The sequence below is a fragment of the Pristis pectinata genome, chromosome 24 (assembly GCF_009764475.1).
Source record: "Pristis pectinata isolate sPriPec2 chromosome 24, sPriPec2.1.pri, whole genome shotgun sequence".
NCBI classification, from domain to species: domain Eukaryota; kingdom Metazoa; phylum Chordata; class Chondrichthyes; order Rhinopristiformes; family Pristidae; genus Pristis; species Pristis pectinata.
The window spans coordinates 24558387-24579409 of NC_067428.1; the positions used below are offsets into that span (position 1 = coordinate 24558387).

The 21023-nt window shown below is 38.5% G+C and overlaps 1 protein-coding gene across 1 annotated transcript in view; it reads left to right on the forward strand.

The window, feature by feature from the left end:
- Positions 1–17849, forward strand: part of hcn2b (hyperpolarization activated cyclic nucleotide-gated potassium channel 2b) — a 101071-nt gene extending 83222 nt beyond the window's left edge. Inside the window, exons 6-8 of the mRNA XM_052037811.1 lie at positions 1844–2084; positions 9353–9517; positions 16385–17849. Coding sequence (XP_051893771.1) covers positions 1844–2084; positions 9353–9517; positions 16385–17313 — 1335 coding nt within the window. The 3' untranslated portion in view covers positions 17314–17849. The remainder of the gene's footprint in view (positions 1–1843; positions 2085–9352; positions 9518–16384) is intronic.
- The last annotated feature ends 3174 nt before the right edge of the window (positions 17850–21023 follow it).

Here is a 21023-nt window from a genome sequence, read left to right on the forward strand (position 1 = left end):
GCTGAACATTGAAATTAAGTTGCATTTTGTTGAAAAGGTTTTCAAATGCTTTCATGTGAAATATTTAGAAAATTAACCTCAATAAAATCCCAGGAGCAATAACTTGAGTAAATCCTATTTGGATGTGGTTATTAAGGAGATTAAAATAAAAAGGTGAGGATATACCGTACAGGATTATACATCACTTCTGTTACTTAGAATGCTATTTAAATTAGGAGTGAAAATATACAGGGATGTTCACAGATTAAACTCCAAAACATTGAAATTAGGTAATCAAAGTGTGCCGCTGCTGTGTGGTTCAATGAGTGGTTATGCTGCCAAATCATCAAATAAAGGACTTGACGAGGTTTTGCCCGAGCAATTTCCTTCAGGCAAGTGTCTGATCTCTACTTGATCAATATGGCGGAAATGGAAGGTGGGATTTTAACTGAGTCTGAGCCCCAGAATTTTCTGCCCAGGACTCTCAAGAAAACCCACCTGATTTTTTTTTAATGGAAATCAGCTCCTGGATATCCGTGAGCTTTAATGTACAGATTCTCCCTGGCTAAATACAAAATGGGCAATGTGCTTAAAAAATATTAAGTATTAGGAATTCTGAGCACTTCTAACTGTCAGCACTACCTCATACAAAACCCTGATATAGATGAATTTTTCTCTAAACTTGTTTGCAGATTGATTTCATAGGAGTTTCATGCATTATTCAGTTGAACGACCTGACATATTACAGTAGTTCGGAGACACCTCCCTTCCCCCCTCCCGCCCCACCTTTGGCCACAGGAAGGCAGAAAATGGTGGCCCCCCCATCCTTTTTCTTTCCCCTCCCCCACCCATGAACTGCCCATCTATTCTCCACCTCCTTCCCTTTTTTCCATGGACTACTACCCTCTCCTACCAGATTCCTTCTTCTTCAGCCCTTTGCCTCTTCTATCTATCACCTCTCAGCTTCTTATATCACTCCCTTTCATCCCCCCCTCCCCCACCCACCTACCTTCCTTCCCCCTCTCACCTGAGGTCACCTATCACCTGGACTCACCTATCACCCGCCTGTGTGTGCTCCTCCCCTCCCCCCACCTTCTTATTCTGGCTTCTGCCCTCTTCCTTTCCAGTCCTGATGAAGGGTCTCGGCCCGAAATGTTGACTGTTTTTTTCCCTCCATAGATGCTGCCTGACTTGCTGAGTTCCTCCAGTATTTTGTGCATATTATAGTAGTTGATCTCGCCTCTCCACTCTCAGTCCTGATGCAGGGTTTTGACCCAAAATGTAAACAATTCCTTTCCTCCCACAGATACTGCTCAACCCATTGAGTTCTTAGCTGCCCCCAGAACACTCTACACAAAAGATGCATTTCACTGTGTTTCGATGTACATGTGACTAATAAAGATATCTTACCTTATCTTACCTTATAGTAGTTAACCATCATTTAAATAGTTAACAAAAATTAAAGCAGATAACGTGCTGTTGCTTAAATATTATACTAAGCACATATGATAAAATGCATAAAATTAAAAATTAGAAAAAAATTGATGACTGTAATTGCATTGAACTACCGACCTGATTAAAACAAGATGGATTGTAGCTCTAATCTTTAGACTTCTGTCTAGCAATCTGTTCACTAGCATAGTTCTCTCTAAGACAACTGTGGACTAATCAGGGTGGTTGCCAGATGTGAAGTTGGCACCACCTCAGGGAAAACTTTGCTCATTAACTAGAAAATGAGCTAAAGAATATATTTTGCTGCTGAGGCAAATCTCCACGCCGTTGTCAAGCAGAGGTCTTTTTGTGTAATTGTTCTGAAGCTGAAAGCAGAAAGACTCACTTGCCCTTTTCTTATTTTCAAATGCAGGAAATAGTGAACTTCAACTGCAGGAAACTGGTGGCCTCTATGCCGCTCTTTGCCAACGCAGATCCGATTTTTGTGACAGCAATGCTGACCAAATTGAAGTTTGAAGTGTTCCAGCCCGGAGATTACATAATCCGCGAGGGGACGATTGGAAAAAAGATGTACTTTATCCAACATGGGGTGGTCAGTGTCCACACAAAGGGCAACAAGGAAATGAAATTGTCAGATGGTTCATATTTTGGAGGTCGGTATCTAACTTCAAACCAAGTTCATTCAAGAGCTGTTAAATGTGTCCTTTGCCACTGGAGAGATGACATTGTTCACATTCTGGTGCAGGCAGTTTTCCAGCATTGGTTAGTTATTATATTATTCAACAATTCATCCAGATTTGCATCACTTCCACTGTGTCATCTCACCCACAATTATGCAAATTTGGGTAAATTAAAGCAAGCCTATTATCTGTAGATAAGCAGAAATTATCATTATCTAACAGAAAAGCATGAATTTCCTTTGTCTAGAAAATAGGACAATCAGATCATTCAATTAGCACCTCTTTGAAGTATTATCTCCCCAGAACAAAATATACCATCCAGGAACAATTTAGCAGGTAACAAGCGACTCATGTAATGGTTTCTTTGTCCCTTGTCAATAGCAACAATAGCGATCATTAAAACTTGTTAAACAACAATAGGTTAGATCAGCACTGCTTAGGTAAAAGGAAAGTATGGCCGAGGTTTGCTTTCCACAGTGACAACGAAATTCTACCTTTTAGGTTTTCTTTTATTGATTCTTTTACTAATAGTACAAGGCCAAATAGGGATGTTTTTGGCCTGGTCACCTTTGAACAACTGATCATGCCAAGTCTGGCAAAATGCAATCGACAAATATTAAATGGTGAGACGACATTGGCACATATAGAGATCAGTGACTTGACAATGACAGCAATTAAACATTTTCAATGTAATTAAAGTGAACATTGTTGTTTATAAATGTGGTTGTGAGCTAAATATTTGATTGGATCACTATCATACAGCAAATTGACATAATTGAAAGGGATTTGAATAAGTCGATAAGCTAAATAAGTGCAGATGGAATTCAGTATCAATGAATATGAAGTAGTGGACAAAAAGGAAATGGACAAGAAGACACCTGGACCAAACAATAAACTGCTGGAGGAACTCAATGGGTGGAATTGGTTTATTATTGCTGCATGTAGTGAGGTACAGTGAAAAACTCGTTTTGCATACCATTCATACAGATCAATTCATTACACAGTGCATTGAGGGAGTACAAGGTAAAGCAATAACAGAATGCAGAATGAAGTGTAACAGCTGCAGAGAAAATCGTATAACAGTGGGATAGAAGCTGTCCTTGAGCCTAGTGGTACGTGCTTTCAGGCTTTTTTATCTTCTGCCTGATAGGAGAAGGGAGAAGAGAGAATGTCCGGGGTAGGTGGTGTCTTTGATTATGCTGGCTGCTTTACCGAGGCAGTGAGAAGTATAGCCCAAGGAGGGGAGGCTGGTTTCCGTGATGTGCTGAGCTGTGTCCACAACTCTCTGCAGTTTCTTGCGGTCACGGGCAGGGCAGTTGCCATACCAAGCCGTGATGCATCTAGGTAGGATGCTTTCTATGGTGCATTAATAAAAATTGGTGTGGGTCGATGAAGACATGCCAAATAAGTAGAGGCGCTAGTGAGCTTTCTTGGCTGTGGCATCTATGTGATTGCACCAGGACAGGCTATTGGTGATATTCAATCCTAGGAACTTGAAGGTCTCAACCCTCACGACCTCAGCATTGTTGATGTGCACCAGCCCCCTTCCTGAAGTCAATGACCAGCTCTTTTGTTTTGCTGACATTGAGGGACAGGTTGTTGTCATGACACCATGTCACTAAGCTCTCTATCTCCTTCCTGTACTCACACTCATTGTTATTTGAGATACAGGCCACGATGGTGGTATCATCTGTGAACTTGTAGATGGAGTTAGAGCAGAATCTGATCATGCAGTCATGAGTGTATAGGGAGTAGAGTGGGGGGCTGAGAACGCATCCCTGTGGGTCACCAGTGTCGAGAATAAATGTGGTGGATGTGTTGCTGCCTATCCTTACTGATTGCGGTCTGTTGGTCAGGAAGTCAAGGATCCATTTGCAAAGGGAGGTGTTGAGTCCCAGGTCTTGGCGTTTGGTGATGAGTTTGCTTGGAATTATAGTATTGAAGATGGAGCTGTAGTCAATAAATAATAGTCTAATGTAGGTGTCTTTACTGTCCAGATGCTCCAGAGATGAGTGTAGGGCCAGGGAGATGACATCTTCCATAGACCTGTTTCAGCAGTAGGCAAATTGCAGTGGGTCAAGGTTGTCTGGGAGCTTGGAGTTAATGCGTGCCATGACCAGCCCCTTGAAGCACTTCATGATGGTGGACATCAGAGCCACTGGGCGGTAGTCATTAACGCAAGTTACCTTGTTTTTCTTAGGTACCGGGATGATAGTGGTCTTCTTAAAGCAGGTGGGAACATCAGATTGAATAAGGGAGAGGTTAAAACTATCTGCAAATACCCCGCCAGCTCATCTGCACAGGATCTAAGGACACAGCCAGGGACACCATCCAGACCAGAGGCTTTCTGCAGGTTCACTCTCCGGAAGGCTGATCTTATGTCCCCAATGGTGGCTATGGGTTCAAGTGCATCGGAGGCTGTCGGGCTACCAATCCTCTTCTGTTCAAAGTGTGCATAGAATGCATTAAGCTCATCAGGAAGGGATGAGCTGTTGTCGACGATGCTGCCCAACTTCGTTTTGTAGCCCGTTATAGGATGTAAGCCCTGCCACAACTGACGGCTGGTCTGGGACTCAGATTTGAACTGGTATTTCCTCTTGGCATCTCTGATAGCTTTGTGGAGGTTCTATCTCAATTTCTTGTATAGCTCAGAGTCACCTGATTTGAATGCTGCAAGACTTCAGTAGGGAGTGGATCTCCCGGTTCATCCATGGTTTCCAGTTTGGGAACACCTGGATTGTCCCCTTTGGTACACAGTCCTCCACACACTTGCTGATAAAATCCGTGATGGTGGTGGCATACTCATCTAGGCTGGCAGCTGAGTCTTTGAACATGGACCAGTCTATCAACTCAAAGCAGTCATGTGGAAGCTCATCTATTTCCTCAGACCGGCACTGGGTCAAGCAACATTGGTGGAGGCAAAGGAATAGTTGACATTTTTGGGTCATGACCCTGCCTCAGAGCCAAAACGTCAACCAACCCTTTCCCTTCACAGGTGCTGCTTGACCCGCTGAGTTCCTCCAGCAGTTTGTTTTTGCTCCAGATCCCAGCATCCTCAGTCTCTTGTGTCTCAGAATACATACATCTGTTGCTTTTAGAGGAAAACAATGGGATCATTAGCCTTTTATCTCTGAAAGTTAATGTAAATCGATTGCCAAGCAATTTAATTGAGCGCTACAGTACATCTGGACTACTGAGTATAGTTTGAATAAATTATTAAGCAAGAAGGAGAAGCTTTACTGCTGCAACCTTCACATCATAAATAAAGCTTACACTTTTGGAGGAGGATATTAGTTGGACAGTGTGTAGACCAGATTATACTGATCTTACTGCTCAGCTTAATTCTGGCTGATGCTTAACCATATTTCTATGCCTCCTTGACATTTTATGCCCTCAACTACAAACACATTTTGGTTTGGGGGTGGGGAGTGAAAATATTTTTGGTCCATTCCAGCTGTTCTTCAGAATTGATTTTAATCTTATATAATTTCTGTTTGAGTTTTTTTTTAATACAGCAATGATAAGTCCTATATTAATTTGTTGTTTAAGAATTTTTTGCTTCAATTGAGGACTAGTTCCCTTTTAAGCTTTGACAGAGACAAGAAGGCCCTTGTGACTCCAGACGCTTGAAGCTAATTTTGTCCAAAGTGCTCTCAAAATAACTGTTGATTCAATGTTAACAGCCTGTAAGTGCTGACTCTGATGAAAACATCACCAAAAATAAATTTAATCTGTAAGGGCAAAATAGATCATAAAGCTAATTAACATGACACATTAACAGCTCTGTACACGATCACTGTGGAGTAAAAAAACATTTCTGAAAACACTCACTTCTGGTTAGGACATGCTGGGCCCTAAAATTGACAGCCTGACAAAAATAGGAACAAGATTGTGAAAGGCAATTAAATCACATCCATTGATTGCAAAGGAGTAGCAAGCAAGCTGTATGTTTCTCATTCATTTCAATGATTCTTACATCGAGCCACTACTAACCTCATTGGTTAGCAGGGATCAGAAGAAGACCAATATCATGTGTGGCTATCTCTGGTTCAAGCTAAACCGCATCTTTTATAAGGGAGGTGCATTGTGGCTGGGAATTATGCTGGAAGTAAATCTGACCTGGAGAACAGGCACAACATGGATTTGAGCATGTTCCAGAGTTTTTGAATGCTGCATTGGAAGCCATGATGGTAGACACTGATTGCAGGAATGGTGCTCTGTGTCATTTGGACATTGATTGACATCACAGTCTGACTGTAATCACAGTCTGACTGTTCTGCATAATTCCTCAGGACTTGTATTAACCTGATACCCTGTGCAACTCAGCTCACAACTGTTCGAGCAATCCAGGCTCAATCCTAACCTGGTATCCTTATGGAGTTTGCATGTTCTCCTTGTGACCATGTGGGTTTTCCTGGGTACTCTGGTTTTCCCTTATTCAAAAGGCATTATTTGGTTAGTGTAAGTTACCCCTAGTGTAGGTTGGTGGTAGGAGAATCAGGATAGAGTTGATGACACGTGAGAGAGAATTGGTTACAGGGAAAATAAGAGGGGGAATAGGATTGAATGGGATTGTGCTGGGCATAGACTTAATGGGCTGAATGGCCACATTCTGTAAAGAAGGAAATATAATAGTGGAGCAGTGTAACTAGATGCTACCCACTTTCACTGTACTTTGTGTTCTTGCCTACAATATGGCTTGCAAATAATATATCTCATTTATCCTTGTCTTGTATCTCGTAACAAGCTGTCTGAAGGAAAATCACCACTGCAAATCCAAAGGATGAAATTAGACCATTGCACCTTCAGTTCCAAATACCAATAGTTATTGAAGAGTAAAGAATTGTTGGCTTGCTAGGTTAGACTTGCAGACCAATTATTTGTCTAAAATCTTATAAACTTCCTTCCAAGCCAGATAATGAGAGAGCAGAAGTGTAATGTAATATCACCAGTTAATAAATTTCCTCCATTTAAACAGTATTCATTATTGCTTTTAAGGTAATTTATCTAGCAGTTGAATCAAAAAGCTGATTTTAATGTTATGCAATATAAATTTGATTTTATCCAAAGTAAATCATGTTAGTGTTCATTTCCAGATGAAAAAGCAACAACTCCCAAACTGGACCAGGCACATCTGGTTGTGATTCACATTCAACATTTTCTCTGCTTCAGATGTGCACTTATTGAAGGCAATTGAGGTGCAAAGCATATTTCAACCCCTTGCAAAATATATCAGAGCTCTTAAGTCCAGCAAGCAGCTCTATCATTGACATGGAGTCATTTTGCACAGGAACAGGGCCTTCAACCCACCAAGTCCATGCTGACCTTCAAGCACCCATTTTTACACTAGTCCTACCTAACCCATTTTATTCCCCCCACATTTCCATCAACTCTCCCCAGATTCCACTAGGTGCAATTTACAGTGGCTAATTTACCTACCAGTCTACGCATGTTTGGGATGTGGGAGGCAACTGGAGCACCAGGGGGAAACCTATGCAGTCGTAAGGAGAATGTGCAAACTCTTCTCAGATAGCACCACCAGTCAGGATTGAACCAAGGTCACTGGAGCTATGAGGCAGCAGCACTACTAGCTGTGCCACTGTGGTTTAAAAGTGACTGGAAAACAAGGAGTGTTGTATTCTTCATTTAGGCACCATATAAAGGGTCACCCTGTTGACACCAAACACTTCGGAAAACATATCCATTACTCACTGGAGAATGCTCAGACACACTCCAATGTACTTTGTCTCTGTTCAATCTAACAACAAGTGCTTTTTAGAGAATAAACAGCATTCTCAATAATGTTGTCCTTGGTTCAGATATCATCCCACAAGCAGCACAGAGTGGGGTTAGGTTTGTGGCAGGTGACTGGGAAGATGGCTAACAATGCAGATTAATGCATAGAAATGTGAAGACCTGCAACCTTTCTCTTCCCCCATGGCATTGTGTGTGTCGCTGGTGTCTGCTGGCCATGGGGATCGTGCCTTTAGGGGGCTAATGATTTTCTCTGAATACCAATAGCAAAATGGCAGAAGATTACAGTGATATTTCTCCCACTGAGTCCCACACAGGTCATAATTCAATATATCTTTTATTGCACTCTTTTTTTTAACCAATCTTGTGATTTATGGAGGGGGACCTGATTAGCCATTGAAGTTACACCTAGTGGCTCCAGATTCCAGCATCTGCAGAATCTCTTGTGTCTCCAAGTTACACCCAGTGATGTTTTAGAAGTTGCAGTCCAGCTTCTAGGCAATGATATATTACTTTTTGTTGTTAAGAACTACACTTTTTTCTAGCTAGCGTCATAATTTTGGTACCATTTCCAGGACATGGCTCACAATGACCCAGATCAGTTAGATTTTAATATTGTACATGTTTTTCTTCTCACCATCATAGTTTAATGATTTTTGATTTTTTTTACATCAACATAGTTGTAAAACTACTGTATCAAAGTTTGAGAAATGTGTGAGCTTGCTGGTATATGGAAGTAATTTCTCAAAGGATTAACACTCTGCTCCTTTGAATTTCTTTGAGCATTTGAGAAGAAATAAAATGAAACAACCTCGTATAAAATTTTCTTTTCCATGTCTACTGCTGCTGAGTAAAAGAGCATCAAATGATCACTTCACAAGGTTGAAAGATCTTGCTGAATAGTATATTTTCAGATCACTATTTAGACCATGAGTTTGTTTAAAAAAATATGCTTTGGAACAAACATTAGACCCATTACTTGTGAGAGTTTGTTACTGATGATTTAGGAGGGAACAAAATTATAATTACAGTGCCTAGAAATTGATCCCTGGTTGGTAACTTTAAACAAGCTGTATAATGGAGTTAATGTTCTGCTTTCGATGCTATTACTTAAAGTGTATAGAGCCACTGACCACTAATGATTGCAAAGCTGAATCCACTTTATATCAAGACAGTGTAATGTGGAGAAGATGCCATTTGAAGTTGCTTTCTCTCATTAGATCAAGGTGGGAATAATACAGAGATAAACCATGCTGTATTGAATGGAGCTGCAGACCTGAGAGGTTGAATGGCCTAATCCCCTTCTTCGTTCCCCCCCCCCAAAAAAAATCACATAATCAGCAGTAATCAATGGCTAGTGAAAGGCAACTCTGCAGTTATGAACAAAAATGGTGCTGTAACATTTTCATCACATGGAATAAGGCAGCAACTAGGTTATGGTTGCGTCCCTAAGCTACAACTGTGCTCAATTCTTTTCTAATTTGCAGAAATCTGTTTGTTGACAAGAGGCAGGCGAACTGCCAGTGTACGGGCTGATACCTATTGTCGTTTGTATTCTCTCTCGGTGGATCATTTTAATGAGGTGTTAGAAGAATACCCAATGATGCGACGAGCCTTTGAGACTGTTGCCATCGATAGACTGGATAGAATAGGTATGATATGAAATCCTTGTGTCTGTTCAATGTCTCCTTCCTAATCTTCTAAAAATAATTACCCATGAAGGTATCGACTTTGATTTTACATTGTGGTAAAAAGAAAATCGTCATTTGGTTTTATTGGATATACTGTATATTTCCAACTCTGCCCTTTAACATTCTTTGTATCCTAGCAACAGATAGTCTTGTCATAGAAAAAATTATATTTCTTTACAAAGAAGTAATCTTCTTACATCACATCATCTTTCAATAAATTATTACATAATAAATTAAATTTTCTATACCATTGAGTATTATTCTGTGTGATGGAAGTAGCATGCAATTACTTTACAAATGAATGTTTCCATATTTATTATGATATAAATTACTGATGAAGTGAAACTAATTTTCATTACATATGAGACTGCATAGGACAGTGTTGGAAATTAAATAGTTATATTCAATGTTTAGCCAAAAGGTAGATTTTGGATTTCTAGTCCACTTGATTACTATTTTACTCTCTGGATCTCTCACTTCTAACAGTGAAGAATGAATTGTTAACTAGACAAAATTATTACTTTGCAGTGGAAGGTGATTTTATTTGGCATGTATTTCACATTTATTTAAATGAATCAAATTGCACATAAAATATTTCTACTTTGTACTTAATGGACAAAATGATGGTGCTTTTGTGGATGAAATCATGCTTTCTTATATTTGTCTATCGATGACTTAATAAGATGATGTTGGCTTGGTTCAGATTTAGCATTCCAGACACACTCCAGAACAATTCATGCTAATGAGGACAAGTGAGAGTGCTTTGCCAGAGTTCCAACTTTTGGGATGAGATGTTACCAATAACCCATTAAAAGAAGAGTTGAATTCTTTCCTCAAGAATTCTTCCCTGAATCGACATTCCTCCCTCAAGTGAAAATAGATTAACTGGGCAATTATAATTTGGGGGACCTTGTTGTATACAGGTTGATTCTACATAACAATGACAATTGCACTTCAATATTTATTTTGTAGCTGATGTAATTTGTACATCATGTACATATCAAGCCAGGTCAACCCCAAGTTCTTTTGCTGAAGCAACATCCTTCTCCATGTCGCCCTGTGCTTGGTTATCCTTAATGACCTGAGCCTTGATTAATCTAATATGAGATTGAGTTGCTTTGCATTGTAGGTGACTTGTTAGGCACTGTGACCTGTTGGCACCCCTGCACCCATCAGGTATGGACAGCTTTTAGCTCTTCTTTGACAAATCTTGCTTTTAGTCCTGCTGGGCCTCTTCTTCAACTGGGTGTTTGTATAGATGTTGTCAACCCAGCCATGGAATGACCTGTACTGGTTTATAGCATCAGACAGCAGAAACTGATGAGACATGAAGATAAGGAAGACCCTGTAAATACTGACATTTTAGGCTGTGCACTAATGCATGGCTAGAATAGAAAAGAATTTTATATGTATTTACAAATATAATTGCTGTTATTATATAGCATGATTTCAAACTGACATTTAATCTAATAGTACCTCGTAGAATACTTGCTACTTTATTGGATTGATGATAGTCGGTATAATCCATTCTGCAATTGGCTCCGTTTCCTTTTTAACATGACCAGTTGCATGTTCTTCGACTTTTATAAAGATGTTCCAAGAGATATTTCCAAGGCTTTTTTTATATCTAAACTTCTGTGTATTTATAATAAAAATATTTGTTTTTGTATATTACCTGCACCAGGTACTCTTCATAAAATGGAATGATTCAGCACAAAAAATTATCCAATTTGTTTACTAATTATGGAGTGTTGTTATTTACTTGTTTAACTTGCTAACCCTCTAACCTTTTAGAATGTTTGAATTTGTACACATTGGCATAATTTTCTCTCCCATCAGATATTGTTGTAATTAATGATAATTTGCTGCTTTTCTGTCATGTTGGGAAAAGTATACTTCAATGAAATGAAAAAGGATGTGGGTTTAAATACGTTCATGCCTGTTAGACTGCTGTGAAGGCAAAGCCAGTGCCTAGCAACTGTATTGAGCATGGAACCATTTAATCACTGTGGAGACTATCCACAGGTTCTGATGCCCACAATCATATTGATTTACTTAACCCTGCACTGAGTTCATGCTCCCAAGAGCAACTTGCAAAACAACAAACAAATTAAGATTTGGAGTGTTCCTTACTTATAATCAGCAGCCAGTGTTTTGTTCCTTTACATATTTCTGTATTTCACTATTATTTTCTTTTGCATTTATGAAATCTACTGAAACAATTTGGAAAATGAATTTGTTGATCTATTTATCAAATAGAGGACAACAATTATCTTTTAGTGTAACACAATACTGCAGCAGTTTTAAGGGGCTTGCTCATTATTGCTCACTTTCACATAGTCAATCCCACTCTAAGCACCTTGCAAATTTTTTTAAATTAATGGTTCCTTTTTGAACCAGTTGATTTCTTTCAATTTGAAGTTTCCATTTTTATTACATTTAATTGCCATGTATAGCAATTTATAAAATTTTAAAACATTTTATAAAATTTTAGCATCGACAATGCACTAAATATTGGAGTTTATATTTGAGTTTAAATAATAGCATAATTTAAGGTATGGAATAAATATGTTTGAAATAAAAACTTGTAAGAAATCCCATTTAAGGCAATGAGCAGAGAGGTTACCTTTATTATTGTCATGGCGACCTCCTTCCATCCTTAGGGAAGGGCTGTAAGAACCAATCATTCTCCAGGTCAGTGGGCCATCTAGATGGCATTTCCAGATCAGATAGTCTTGGTCTGTGGCTACATTTTGGGCAAGGAGTAAGATTTATTCCTGAATATCAACAGAATGCTTGATACCTAGGAACATAAGAAATAGAATCAGGAGTAAGCTATTCAGCCCATCAGGCCTGTTCTGTACGATCTTTTACTTCAGTGCCACTTTCCTGCACTAACCACGTATCCCTTGGTTCTCTTAGTAGCTAAACGACTATCATCTCTATCTTGAATATACTCAGTAAATGAGTCTCCACAGGGAAGAGAATTCCAACGTTTCTCTATCTTCTGCATGGAAAAAGATCTTCTTATCTTCCTCTTAAATGGCAGACCCTTACTTTGAGATTGTGACCCCCGGTTCTATGAACCCCAGGCAGAGGAAAAACCAATGTTGCATCTCTCTCGTCAAGCCCTTATGAATTTTGTATATTTCAGTGATACTTAAAATGAAGCAAAAAACATTTACAATTTATACCACTCTGCTTCTATATTTTTCATCAGCAGGAAAGTGAAAATCATTTAAAGGGGTTTTGAATAAATACCTTCAGCTGTAGAGAAACCAATAGCTTATATAATTCTTCTTTAGAATTTTGTACCCTAATGTTATATTTTTCCCAGAAAAATTGTCATAATTTCCTTCAGTTTTCTAATACTGTTGACATGTTATAATGTAAGAGTGGCTTATATTGTGGTCTTGAAGGTTTAATTCAGGGTACCTCTAACTGATTGACAATATCCTCCCAAAATATTGATTAATGGTGAAAGAGGAGAGAACTGTGTCAGGATATATAGAAAATTGGGCAAATGTCAATCATCTCAGAAAAACATTGGGCAGAGATGTCTCTGTGATTCTGAATGGTAGGATAAAGTGCTTCAATTGTCAGCAAGATGAGCTGTCAATCCCTTCATGTTATCCAAATCAGGTGCCAAGCAGTGAGTATTAACACTTCCCTATGTGGAACTGACAGGGGAGAACATAAAATAATTATTAGTATAAGGTTAGGCAGAAAGATAAAACATGACCACATTTACCAATGTACTTAAATACCTTCACACTTTCGCTGTGGTTCTGAATTTATATAAAAATGAACATCATACTTAATGGGGCCAAGAAATTCTATCATGAAGCATAATGTTCATGTGCATTATGTGAAAGGATTTCATTGAAAAACCATGTACATCAACCATCACAAAGTTTGCCTATTTCAACCTGAGTCTCCTGTGCCTACAATCCACTGACATGCAAAGGCTCCTGGACTGTTAATGGGTCCACTGAGCCTTAATGTCCTCAGAAAAAGAACACCAATTAGTCCCAGTTAAGCTGACAACAAAAACAATTGGATTGTCGTAAAAATCCATCTAGTTCACTAATGTCCCTCAAGGAGGAAATCTGCCATCATTATCCCAAGTTGGTTTATATGTGACTCCGGACCCATCCCATGTGGCTGTCTTTTAAATGTCCTACAAAGTGGCCTAGCAAGCCACTAAGGTGTGCCATTACCACTACATTTAAAGAAAGAATAAAACTGGATGGACCTCCTGGCCTTAACTAAAGTTCCACATTTGGACACACCAAAGTTTCTGTCAGCTCAGTCGACCTTACAAAATCCTCCTCACGAATATTTGGGGACTGATGTCTAAAATGGGAACACTGTCTCACAAATTAGTCAAATGACAGCCGAGATAATCATACTCGCAGAATAATACTCTACAGTGGGCCAGATTCCCCCATCATAATCCCTGGGTGTATCTTAATCCACCAGTAGGACAAACCTACCAGGGGTGATGGCACTGTGATATGCAGGTGGGAGGGAGTAGCCCTTGGAGTCTCAAACATTGACTCCAGGCTTCGTGATTGTTTATGGCATCAGTCAAACATGGGTAAGGAAAACACCTCCTGATTATTGCCTTCTGCCCTATCACAGCTGATGAATCAGTGCTGTTCCATATTGAACAACACTTGGAAGAAGCAGAGAAGGCACAGAATATACTCTGTGTAAGGGACTTCAAAGTCCGTCGCTAAGACTGACTTGATAGCACCATCATTGACTGAGATGACTAAGTTCTGAAGGACATTTATATGTCCAGACCTGGTCTGCAGCAGGGATAAACCTAAAAGCATATTTCCAGAGTGATATAAATCAACAGAACAGAACATTGCTAAGCCAGAAATGTTTTGTTCAAACTATTCATCTACCTTCTATGATCTTTATGCAACAACACATAGATTAATAATGACTGTAAAATAAAAATTAGTTATGCCACAGATTTTTCACCTTGAAACTTTGGGTGAAAATTTTAATGCTCATGTTTTTATCAGTCTCACTGGGAGTTGTCAAGGGATGGTGAGTGTAAATAAAGTCAAGGCAGGATCTGATTGAATGGTGGAAGACGTTTGGGAGCTGAATGTCCTATTAAAATATATCACGCTGCTACAACAGAGCTAACCTATGGAAGTTGGGGTGGAATATATTGCCGCAAAACATCATGTTGTAAGCAAATTGGGAGTGTGTGGTGGAGCTTCTCAATCTCTTGGTTTCCCCTAACTTCATAAAGTTCGCATAAAAATAAATTCAATGGGAAAGTTATTTTTAAAAGAACTATATTTGTCAGAAGCCCCAGCAAAGTGAGGGAGACAGTATTTTTTTATGTCAAGTCATGGAAGAAAGAGCATTGGGGTTGATTATAACTTACCATAAACTCCTTTTACCTCAGTTGGAGCAAGGGGAGGGAATGGGAGGGGGTTTGACATTTCAGTAGCCATTTCAAAATGCAAGGCCCAGCTTTTGCAATGTTCAGCTAGGCTGGAAAATGGACAGAGATCTGCTTGAAACAGGAAAAGGGCAATTGGAGACCTATGCCAGTTATAGGACCAAATGCAATCTCCAGATAAGAGTGGCAAAAAGGTATGCTTCCCAGATGATGCACAGTCTAATTCTGACCTACTAACCTTTAAATGGAGACTTCCATGAAAAGATCCCAGAATCTTGCAGTGGCTGGTAAGATTTTGGGGGCCAGCAAGGTTCCGGCTAGCCCCTTGCAATTCATAAACTTCCATGGTGTACCTTTCTAATTTTTATTAATCTACTTTTGTTCAGCTCTCCTATAGAGCTGGGCAACTACTTCTCCAACACAAATCTACCTAACCACAGGGCTGTAAGGAGGTGAATGCGGATAGTATTCCCAAACTATGATGGGCAGTCCATACCTTAAAAAGGTACAGAGGGATACCTGTCACTGGTAGACTCTGAAAAGAAAAATAATGCAGATGCTGGAAATCTGAAATAAAACAAAAAATGCTGGAAATACTCATCAGGTCAGACTGCATCTATAAAAAGAGAAACAAAGTTAACATGTTAGGTCAAAGGCCCTTCATGAGGACTGACAAAGAATCAGATCTCATTGACCTAAAACATCTCTCTATCCATGGATACAGCCCGACCTGCTGACTATTCACAGCATTGTATCAGACACTGGCTGCTGCTGGCATGGTGGTTAATTTCAGTGGATATTGAAAAGCAACCCATCCCTCAGCACCTCCCAAACTCTTCCCCCCAAATGCATTTCCCAGGGCTCTACCTAAATGCTCTGGTATTTACTGCATTGTTTAGTTCAATTTAAATAAAACCAGTGAGAAGTTCTTGAGCTTAGCTGGTGTCAGTTGTGACTCAGCTGGTGGTTCACTCTTTACTTTGAGTCAGAAGGTCATGGGTTCAACTCCCACTCCAGACTCATGTCCATAATTTTCTGGGCTGGCTTCAGTCTATCACTGATGGAATATGCCGTGTTATTGTCCAGATAACATGTCCAATCAAGGCTCTCTCTGCTTTTCCTGGTAGATACGAATAATCCCAAGGGACTACTCTTAAAAGAAGAGCAAGGGAGTTATCTCCTGTACCATAGTCAATGTTCCTCAATCAGATTATCTAATCACTATTTCACTGCTCTTTCAGGCAACTCTCTGGGTGCACTTTGGCTATTACATTACAACTTTGGCAGTAGATGGAGCTCAATGTGTTATTTAGAAGGGGCTATATCACTGCAAGCTGTTTATTCAATACTTAATCTCATCAGACTGTTCTAAAATGTAGTTTCTTATTTCTCCATAGGAAAGAAAAACTCTCTTTTGCTGCACAAAGTCCAGCATGATTTAAACTCTGGTGTCTTCAACAACCGCGAGAATGAGATTATACAGGAGATTGTGAAGTATGATAGAGAGATGGTTCAGCAAGTGGAACTTCAAAGGCCTCTCGCCATGTCTCACACTCCTCCATTTCATGGAGGGCCCATGTTCAATTCTCAAGGTCAACTTACTAACAATTCGGCAATTGCTACTCTCCAGCAGGCTGTAGCTATGAGCTTCTGTCCTCCATCTACAGGGCTTTTCATTGGGTCTGTAGGTGTGCAATCACCCAGGACAGTTAGACGGTTGCAGCCTGTTCAGAGTGCAGCAAGCCCACTTTCAGTGTCCCCTGGTCAACAGCCGCAGACACAGCAACAAGTGGCTTCTATTTCACCATGTCCTTATCCTTCTGCTGTCTCCAGTCCTCCAAACCAAAGTCCATTAACAAATCGAACTTTCCAATATGGATCACAGATACAATCAGGCTCACAGCTATCACTAACACAGCAAACAGCACCCAGCCCAACTCAACGTCCTGCTGCTCATAAGAGTACACAAGCGTTGCACACAGGCAGTTTATCTCAAGAGGCAAGACCGCTGTCAGCTTCGCAACCCTCACTGCCTCATAATATTTCCCAGACAATAACCTCAAGTCCACCGCAATCAACCAGAGAATCAACATCATCAATGGGAGGTCAGATATCTGTGCAACCAACCACAGGAGGTCTCCAAGGATCAGTCCGAGGACCCGTCCCACCAAGAATGGCCCTGACCCACCAAATGTCCACAGGTGCAATATTCCAACCGTCGGGGATGGCCGGTGCACAACAGGACTCCAGTGTTCCCAAGAAAGATTCGGTTGTATGTGTTACAGATACGGACACAGGCAAATCAAGGCTTTCGTCCAACTTGTGATATTTGAGGCACCATGCTTTTTTAGTGGTAAATAAGAGGTTTATAGTTCAAGAAGAATTCAAAGGTAGTTGTGTGATCCAGAAAAGAATTGCTGCTGGTTACTGCACATACTAAACTAATTGCACACTCCACACCTTACTCCTATCATATAGAAACTCCAAGTTTGTGCAAGTATTTCACAGTCAACTATATGACAAATGAATATGTACATAAGCTCAGAGTTCTTTGATATAGTTTCTAGCTTTCATTTCTTTGAACAATTTGTCTGTGTTAGATGTATTAGTGTTTTTTTTTCAGAAAAAAGTCTTATTATGGTATTTGGTGTCACAGTGTTGCTAACTTATGTACTGTTGTAAAATTAGGCATCAGTAGTTACCCCGATACATTTTAATGTCTTAGGTAATTGTTGCTGCACCATAAAGCAGCAAAACAGACAGACTTTTTTTGAGATGTCTATGCTAGAAAACATTTTTTTAATTTTAATATTAAAAAAAGGAGTTATGGCTTTCCTTGTACGATGTAGCAGAAACAGTCAATATTGGCAATCTACTGGTGCACCGCAGGCGATAGGAAATTAAATCAACTATTAAGTTTCTGTTGGTACTTTTGAATATATCTAGTACTTTGAGTTGATGGATTCCTACATAAGTAAAATAAAAGCCTGATGTTACTGTAAATGGAAATGATTAAATATGTATATTATTAGGACCAAAAGCAGTTCAAAGTGAAACTGCATGGAAAATTGCACTGGTGGATTTTGAATAGCAGAATGCACTCAATAAGTAACAGATATTTTCCTTATTGAATTAGTGCATGGTGTAATGACATCACCCAACAGTCCATTCAGGTTCAAGCAGTTGTTTGGTATAAAAGTGGCAGAATGAACAAGTTATAATAATAACTTGATATATTCCTTTTCTTGAACATGCAATAGTAACAACTGAACAAGTTAGTTGAGTCATCCATTTTGTATATATGGTGAAATGGCACACCTCACTGCAATAAGAGTGTTGACTTAGTTCATAAATACTTCCCATGAAGCTTGTTACTAACATAACAACATTCGTACAACATTAGTCGCTGTTCTAAACATTTAAATGCAGAGCACAATTGTAACCATGGAGACCTGATATTTCAAATATCCCAGCAACCATTTAAAGCTGTTGGAAGACATATAGTTGTGTTGGTTTACCTCTTTGAGATGATGTAAGGTCCACAGCTGCTTGTTCAATTATTTCCTTTGCCAAAATAAACATCATGATAGTTAATCCATAAAAGATTACAACTAGGCAAACTTATAATTTTGAGCTGTATTTCGATTCAAAAGATTTGCATTTAGAGATCTAGTTGCGGTCCATTACATTCTTATAATGAGTGCATAACATGGTGGAAATACTTAATAAACTGGAACAATACTTTAATACTTGAAAAACTCATGAAGTTCAAAGTCAAATGACTTTAATAGAAGAGAAACAATTTCTTTCTAATGATAACACCATGAAACTAAAACTTTTTGGGAAGTATTTAGATATTTCTGGTTTCTGATTGAGTTAATATTCTGAGAAATTGTAGCTTATAATCTTACTGTGCTATTTATGGCCTTTACTAAGAATGTAGCTGTATTTTTTATCAAAACAATCATATTAGCTTTTCTCTCACAACTAAGGAGCCTATAATCATTGCAGCCATATCTTTAGTGTAGAAAGAAAATGTAACTGGTAGGTATTTTTATTGAATGTATAAATAAAATTTGGCAAAGGTTGCCCAATGCCTGAAAGTGAAAAATAAGCTTCAATCATCATTCGTTCTTTAGATTAGCGGATTGTTGGTAGCATAAATAGATTTTTAGCAGCCTTTATGCAATAAATGTGAAAGTTTAGATTTATTTTCTGGTGCTTCTCTATAGTACTGGAAAAAGTCACTTTTACAGATTGTCCAGTAAAGTCATTATGGTACTGCCCTCAGTAATCTATAATGTTTTGCCAGCTGTAAGGTTATTAATTATAAACTGTATTATACTTAAAATAGAATGCCATTCATTCATGGCTCTCAACAACATGGTCTGGCTTGAGATGAAACCTTAAGAAATTAATGTTAAATCAATAGGCAGCTAATGTGTGTGACATGAAAGAGTGTATGATGTTTCATTGTGAATAATGAAAGGGATCCCAATGTATAGGTTTAAAGTTGTACATTTTGTTGTAGTTATTCATACTTTGTGTGAAAAATAGTTCAATTAATCAAGGCTTCAACTTGCGGTGAAATTAATGTGAATTCTTGTGATGAAAATTCTGAATGAAATAGCACACCATTATTACTGAATTTACAATTTCTAATATTTGTAAATTAGCCAGTGATATTTGCAGAAGTAATGAGCATTCATTTCAAGATTTTACGCAATATGACTTTGGATTCTATCATTAACAAATTCAAAAATCATAAAATAAAGATAAGAATGATTTCCAAGTTAAAGTAAATTAAATTCTTTTGTATAATGATTCGAATTATATATTCACCAGTTTGATTTGTTTTACTAGAAATAGGTTTTATACACGTGAAAATTAATATATCATTGGCAATCTTATTCAAGCTTATAATGCCAAAACCAAAAATCATTTTATTTATACCCAGAATATTGAATTCTTGACTGCACAAGTGAATGATCGCCACAAAAGAGTAATAATGACAGCACCTGCTTTACTTTAGTCATAGTCCGCATGCTGAAATTTTCTTCGAAACTACAGACCATGAGTATCAACAACTGCTAACTCACTGAACGTTTCTATTTAAATTTTAAAATGCGTTCATTTTTATTTACTGTATGAGTGATTAGATCCTTTGAGGTGCAAATACTCCAAAACTGGTGACTTCATTTTTGATTTTGCTTTAGAGATTCTAATCTTAATTTGATGCAGTTAAATCTGCTTTTATGCAAATATGTCAAAAGCAAATTCCTTACCTGACTAAATAGCAAATGGATGTTAATATTGTGTTAATTGTTTCATGAGGGGCAAGCTTTTTAATCACCTGTTGCAACTACTTAGCCTTACACTGCTCGTCCATATATAGCACCATATATGTACTTCAGGTACATAAGATGATAGAGATTTTATTAAATGTTTAAGTTGGCAATCTATCTTCTGTGACAAATCTTGTTTTTTTTCTGCGGGTTTTATATCTAAAATTGTGCTTTCTCTGTGTGCTCTGTGAGTTACTGATTTGTAGTTGTGCCGCACTCAACATTAAAGCCTGCTCAGGAGTTGCACTGACATTCAATAAACTTAATTCTCTCACTCTCACAGAGAAGGATGCAAGTCTGGACATTGTAAGATTTGCATTTTCGTTATTGAATGCGTGTACTGAATAGAATGTATTTTCTTGCACTCATTATGTTGGCCATACAGGTGTCCAATATTATATATACTATGTCAAGTAGTTAGCTGTCTGTAACATAAATGTAAGGAAGTTTGAAAGCGTTTGCTTATCTGTGTTAAACAATGCCTAAAATCTAACAATGCACCTGTAGTTCTTTAGTGCTCTATGTTTAAATTGTAAGATATTGTATAAACTTACGGTCCTTTGGTTCCAGTAAATTACATCCTTTATTCAGAGTTCTCCAATCTTTGGAAGAAAATAAAAAAAAGAATGATTTATTTTTCTCACATTTTTCTGCACATAAAATGTCAGGCGTTCATCTTTTCAATGTTAAG